At 31.6% G+C, this 7412-nt stretch overlaps 1 protein-coding gene across 2 annotated transcripts in view; it reads right to left on the reverse strand.

Annotated features, from left to right (window-relative positions):
• Positions 1 to 356: 356 nt before the first annotated feature.
• LOC145200104 (adenylate cyclase type 9-like) overlaps positions 357 to 7412 on the reverse strand; it is a 13311-nt gene continuing 6255 nt past the window's right edge. Inside the window, exons 2-4 of one of the 2 annotated variants that reach the window (XM_080074421.2) lie at positions 3091 to 4497; positions 2012 to 2989; positions 357 to 1787 (exon numbers count right to left, since the gene is read on the reverse strand). In XM_080074421.2, the coding sequence (XP_079930547.2) occupies positions 580 to 1787; positions 2012 to 2989; positions 3091 to 4483 (3579 nt within the window). In that variant the 5' untranslated portion in view covers positions 4484 to 4497 and the 3' untranslated portion in view covers positions 357 to 579. The remainder of the gene's footprint in view (positions 1788 to 2011; positions 2990 to 3090; positions 4498 to 7412) is intronic. The other variant, XM_090077162.1, reaches the window with a different exon arrangement.

Here is a 7412-nt window from a genome sequence, read left to right on the forward strand (position 1 = left end):
TTCAAACGGAGCATTCAGTTTTGGGTGGTTTTTTGTTTATTCAGAATTTTATTAGTGACACTATTGTAAACTATTTATTACAGCTATCCATATTTTTTGGAATAAAAATGTGTGAAGTTTTTGCATTTCATGAATTTTTTAATGACGATTGTTAAACTTTAAACGAATTCTTTTACAAATAATACTTAACTTTTGTGAAAAATTATCGCTTTTATTGACAACCTCTAAAAGTCACGTTATAAATTCAAAATTACAATTGCTTAGTGACAGAATTCTATGTCGGTAGCTCAACAGATTGTAGAAGAATGAATTAGTCTTGAATTTGTCAAGATAAAAAATTAATTCTCCAGTCAGGGTAAGGAATTAAAACTTAAAGCTTGGGATTAACTTTGGTCTACTTCGAACTAAAAAAAGCAACTCGTAGTTTTCAATATATATATATATATTTGATAATCTTGTATTAACCACAAGTATAGAGGAACGATGCACGGCTCTTAAAAGATATAAAATCTTAAAAGATTCCACAAATTATAATACAAAACTTAGGTCTACAGCACGCACCCATAATACTCTTAAAAATCAAATTTTCTTTCCTACAAGAAGATACGTAGACACAAGGCCTTTACCTTTAACGGGTATTGTCCCGCGTTTCTCAAATGTATAAAAATGTTCTAACTTTTTCATGCATTCTTCAGAAACTTGAATTTTATCAACTACACCTGTTGAATCCATTCTACTGGCCAAGTTAACAGTATCTCCCCATATATCATACTGAGGTTTTAGAGTTCCCATAACTCCTGCTGTAACGGGACCAGCATTAAACCCACAACGTAACTTAAAAACAAAACCAAGCATATTTGCGTTGAAATCGTCGAGAGATTTTTGCATAACCATTGCAAAATCGACTAATGATTTTAGATGTGAATGTGTCTGATACCAATCCACATTATTTTCAACTTTGCTGGTTTGGTTAAGGCCAGAAGCAGCCATAAAAGTAGTCCCGTAAACTGTTTTAATTTTTTCAATATCATCAGACTTCATTAACTCATTATCAAAATCAGCAACGAGTTCGTGTAGTATTCGGATGCATTCAAGACCACCTTCAAAACTTTCTTCGTAAAATCCACCAAAGTTATCTATAGTTGCAAATAATACTCCTACCATGTCGTAATTTTTTGAAACGTTTTTCGTATACTTCAATTGCTTAGAAACGTGACGCGGAAACATATCGTTAACAAGCCATTCTGCGACGTGTTTTTGTTCTAAGGCGATGTTGTTTTGCTCAGCAGCTTCTTTGTCTCCGTAGAAGTTCGCTCTGACTCCCTGTTCATGAATGCGATTGAGTATTGTAATGAGAATTATTTGAAGAACTACTACCACAACAATGTCTATAATAACAAGTTTTTCCAGTTCATTTGTTCGAAGCATGCAATTAGTGGAAGGAAACAGTAAAAGAAGAAAAATAAATGCTAGCGCCCATACATAAGCAAAACCAGTCTTCATTAATGATGAGAGTTGAGTGAAGCTGCAAAAGTGAAGCAAACTGACAAACATTAGCATAGAGAAAAGATCAATTTTTTTCTTTTTCCATTGACCTTTCATGCAGTCTTGGTAAGTTGAAAAGACCACTACACCTGGTAAGCACATTATGATTCCACCTAATAAATGAGACAGAACCCAAGGTGAAATTATTTTCTTTTTAAATGATTGATGACAGTTTGTATCTTGCTCCGATGCCCTTCGATCAGATAAGTCTGCTTGAAGTTTATCAGGATGATTCTCGCTTTCTAAATATAAAGTTAAAACAATCACTAAACACTGTTACCTTTTATAATCCTCTTTCACACAATTTATTGGTTTTTAATGATTGTACCATAAGTTAATGTAATACAAAGATTGCTGGTCCTTATATTTTACCACTTATGTGAAAACTTTTTTGATTGTTTATTGAGAAATCAAACTTTGAATGCATGCAAGAGTTAAATAACCAACCAACATTTACCACAATTACCTTTTTCAGTTTGAGCGCCTAAGTGTCCGATTTTGTGCGGCATGAGCTTTGATGTTTGATAAAAAAGTATCGTAAACATGCACAACAGACAGACGGAGATAAGTACAACAAGACTTGTTGGAATATTTACATGAAACAATAGTACCGTTGCAATGACAATTCCTATCAAATTGAAGGCGTTTGTAATTATGTCAAAAATAAAGTTTACATTGGGCGAGGCAAAAGTTAACACTTTGGGATTCAACTTAAAATGCTTAAAACCCTCCTCTCTAAACTTTTTTTCCATTACGTTTTCAGTTTTAATTTTTTTTAGCCGTCCTTCGACTTCGTTTTCTGTGTCTTTCTCGTCCGGTTCATCTATAAATGTTAATGTCCACCATCTTAAAGGCGGTTTAAAGAAATACTCTTTCTGCAATTTTTTCTCACGAATAAGCTTTACAAGTTGAGTATCATCTGAAGCTCTCATAGTTTCTCTAAGACGACTGTCCGCAACTGCCATACCATAAGTAAAATCAAATGTATTGTCAAAATGTGGGCGGTGAAATAAACCATCAGTAATGGTTCTTTGAAAGCTTTTCCCGTCACCTTTGATGGAGGAGAACCGCTTCTTTTCGTCTCCGTTGCTATTGACAGGGGTGGGGGTTTGGACACGTAACTCTATGCCTTCATGATTCGTTTCAATGCAGCGATATTCATCACTCTCGGGCAGTGCTTCTAAAGTCTCAGTCCCTTCATTCATTCTCTTTGAAACATTCAATAGCTCGTAGTCGTTTTGAACGATACTATCTGCATGGGTTCTAAACGCATACTCTTCATTTAGCCATGGTTTATAGGAGTCTAGACCATTTTTTCGACTTAAGATGAAGTAAGACTTTAAAAAACCATTTGAGTAAGTAATACCCAGTCCTTCTTCTACAAAATATTGATCGTTCAAAAACTCGAGAGTTTTTATTGTGAAATGAACTCTACCAGGTTGACCTAAAATATTTTAAAATCTATGAAATTATTTTAAGAAATTCAGAAATCGATCATTAACAACTTGTAAAATATTTGGTTATACATTTTACTAGTTTTTCTACCTTTCGACTCCATCTTGTTTGCAAGATTAACATCATTCGACCAAACATCGAATCTTCGTCTTCTATTCCCAACAATGCCACAAAGTACATTTCCAGTGTGAATACCTACCCGCATATCTACTTCTTCCCCAGTTTTTTTCCTAAAGTTCTTTATTTCTTCAACAATATCTAAGCCCATTTCAATACAAGAAATGGCATGATGCTCTGACTCTTCAGGGCATCCTGCAACACAATAGTAACAGTCTCCAAGGGTACTGATTTTCTCACAGTTGTTAATTTTTGTTAATTCATCAAACTTTCCAAAAAGCATGTTCAACAAATAGACTAAATCGTCAGCTTTCTTATTTGCTGACATATTTGTAAAACCAACTATGTCCGCAAACAATATGCTTACATTTTCCATTTTATCCATAGTAAATGGTCGAAATGATTTAAAAAATGGATTTTTTTGATTTGACTCGTCAACTTGGCGGTGCTTTAGACCATTTTTTATAAGAAATTCTGCAACCTTCTTTGGCATTACAGATCTAATCATACGATTTTTAATTCTTTGATCAATCTCTAAGTCATTTTTCGCAACAATACTTTGACCAATCCTCCAAAATGTACTCCTTTTTCTAACATATGCCATAAATACAGTAGTATAGCCAATGATATGAACGCAAAAGTGTAATAGTACATTACTAACTGTTACATATGCATCTCTTGATGGCTTTGTAGTTAGTGATACAGCAATCTCATGGGTTATTGAATAAATGATTGCTAAGATCATATTTCCATAAAGTGGTAATGCAGGCATCATCGTATATATAACAGTTATCATGCATGTTGCAAGTCCAAATCTCGCACTGTAAGAAAACTCCTCTTCTTTGATGAAGATGAATGAAATCACTTCCGTACCACAGTACAATACCGTCACTAAAACCGATAAAAAAACTTTAGCAATTTTAGGCTTTCGTTGATGTTGCAGAAACCGCGTGGCAATAAACAACAAGCCCGCCATGAGCGATGCAACTCCACAACTGACTGATATTAAGATATGAGATTGAGCAGCGGAATGACTTATTGCAAACAATATTGATAAAAAGAGAGAAGTGCATGCGATATAAAGCAGTCCAATCCTCGAGAGCCTCTTGTCCACTGACATACTCAGATTTTTAAATTCCGTTTCTAAAATTTCCGAATCAAAACAAGGATTAAAAATATTGCCGGAAGCTCGTTCGAAGAACAAAGGTATAAACCTCTTGAGAGATTTGCTATCTTCTTCTTTGTTTAATTTTAACTTCTCTTTGCTGTTATAAAACTCCATCAATGGCAACTTTACGAGGCATTGAGATGTATCTTCGTATTGTGAACCTTCAAAGCATTCGGGCATCCGTTGGTTAACGTTCATTTTTTAAATGTTACCTAAAGATATTTTGTAAAATATCATATATAAGGTTCTTTTTAAAAAATATATCATATGCAAGGTTCCTTTAATAAAAAAAAGCTTAGATTGTTTAGAAAAAGTCTTGATGTTTTGAATCGCACAATTTTTCTAAAACAACAAACTAAATAATTAAAACTGAAAAATATCAAAAGTTTATCTTGCTTTTTAAAACTTAATTTGATAAAAAAAAAAAAAAGTTGTACAATTGAAAATTTCTGTTTACAAAAGACTAATCCAATATACCAGATAAAAATTCCATCATAAATAAAGTATAAACCAAAAGTTTCTTTAAGTGTTTAGTAACTCTTGTTGTTATTATCATCTTTTTTTTTTTGCGCGCTAATTTTTTATGGCAAATCATTTTGAATACTTTTAAAATCATCTTAAACACCGCAATACTTTATACATTTTACCTACACAAAATCTTTCTAAAATGTTATATTTTTTTCTAACGTGTTTTATTTTTTCTAATGACTGGTGTTGATTGCTTGACATTGTAATCAGCGACGCAGCTCACAAACTTTGCTTGATAAGTATTAAAATCATCAAACAAATACCTTTTAGTAAGAAAACACATTTCGTAACTTTTGCACCGTGTAGGGTTTTTAGAATGATTTTAAAACTTATGCACTAATTTTAACTAACAGACGTATATTGAATCTGTCTACATATGTATTGGATTCATCTGTTCAACCAGGATTAGCAGTCTTGATATATAAGTAACTAGAGAGTCGGACAGCAGTCTAAGCAGCAACAGTAACAGCAGTTACGGCAAATAATCCGTTTGGCGACTCGTTGGTTCAAACAACAAAAAAATTCATGTTTTTTTTTTAATAAAATATCTTTTGACTACAAACGACATCTGTCAATCGAAGCTAAACTTTAATGGTGAGTTTGTGGCAAAAAATACATAAATAAGTAAAAAGTAATAAAAAAGATAAGGATGATTCCAACATTAAAAAACCAACGCCAAAAAGAGCAGAGTTATTAAACGCGATCGTTCAACCTAAGAAGATTTAAAAAATCTTAGACCAATACATGTATAAATAGTAACTGAGACAACAATAACCACTAAATATTTTGTTTTATTGCATTAAAGCAAAAATATAAAGAACGAGCAATTTTTTTTGCAGTAAACTTACATATAAATATATATTGGATACAAACGTAAAAGAGAATCTTTGAAAATTGCACGTCCGTTTTATACAATATCAACCTGATAGAAAGCTGATATCATCACTTAATTGTTTTAAGACACAAAAACTGTGTTAAAAAAGGAACTTTTAATAATTAAGAATTATAGAGCAAAGACTCAGCCTAATAATTTTTTTTTTTCAAATAGACAGCAAACCCTTCAGAATATCAATGTTTCGACTTTTAAGAGCTGATATAAACGTATTTGAATCTGAGATATCACACGACTAAATTAAAGTTATACAACTAAAAGCTAAAAATCTGATTTTTTAATATTAATCAAGAGACGCAAAAATGTTAACTTGAAAAATGTGACGTCATAAGCAAATTAAGTTTTTAATGCATTTTCAGTCATTTGTTTAAGGTCACTTTCATAGTGTATGCAATTGAATTCCCGTTTTAAAAATATGCGAGCTAATATTCAACCTTAAAAGAATCTGCAATTGTACAAGCTCAACAACGTATTATAAATATGGTTACTGTAACAAACCCAATATTGTTACGGTAACAAACCCAATATGGTTACCGTAACAAACCCAATATGGTTACTGTAACAAGCCCAAAAAGTTATAATTTCAGAAGTTGCGCAATCCAAACAAATGTAAACAGATTAATCGGCAAAAAATCGAGAAATATCTGGAAACTAGTGAGCCCTTTACATGTAAATTACAGGAGCACCATCGAGAAAACCTAACATTGAAATTGACCTTTGGTTTTTAACGAAAACAATTTTTCGCGTCAACTGTTTTTATAAGTTAATAATAAGAGCGCAACAAAATGAATCCACTTGCACTCATTTATATGAAAAATGGGGCACTTTTATAGACTAAGAGAAGTTATTCAAGCTTTCTTTTAAATGCATTATCATATATTTAATATATTACCATTTTCACTTTTATTACTTTAATTTCTTATATATTTCATGACTACATTCAATTTCACTCATTCAATTTCTTTGAGGTGAGCTTTCTTTTTGTAATGAAAAATTTCAGGCGTGTTTGTTGGCGATTTTTTTAACAGATATAAATGGCTGTTGAAACGTCAGTTGTTTTTAAAAGATATTTGTTTTCACCATCCTGTTGTTAATTTTACATATTCTTTATTATTTTATGTATATAAGTATAATTAAAGACAAGTTTTTGTAAAGAAATAGCTTGTTGTATCATAGTGATGAGTGAAATGTCAACCGACAGTCTGTGAATATACGTATAAACTGCGGTTAAAGGAAAATTGTTTTTTTTTTTTTTTGAAAACACGATTGATTTCAAAGGAGTCACAACCTGATTTCCTGGAGGTGAAAACAATCACATGGCATGACACGAAATATTTTTTAAATCCATTTGTTTATAAAACACTGCAAGATAAATAAAAAAAAGAACAAATATATATATTTTTAAATAATCAGTCAGAAACAAACTTTTATATGTTGAGGAAGAAAGTATGATTTCCTTATGGAGAAACCTTTCGAAGAAAAGAAAGATTTGTGAGAAGAATGATCAATGAAAATTTTAACGGGATAATAGATTACTAGATAATGCTTGAAATAATAATTAAGGTTGTATTACAATTAGAAAAGGAATAATTTTTAAGTTTGCTGAACTTATTTCATTCGTTTTTTGCTCAATTTTAATTAAGATTTTAGTTTTAATGGAAAGTCAGAAGTTTTTTTAAAGCGTTTACAAAAAAAACTGCTTTAACT

The sequence above is a fragment of the Hydra viridissima genome, unplaced genomic scaffold (assembly GCF_058129835.1).
Source record: "Hydra viridissima isolate aposymbiotic clone 2 unplaced genomic scaffold, HvirCarnegie_v1 scaffold_2, whole genome shotgun sequence".
Taxonomy (NCBI): Eukaryota; Metazoa; Cnidaria; class Hydrozoa; order Anthoathecata; family Hydridae; genus Hydra; species Hydra viridissima.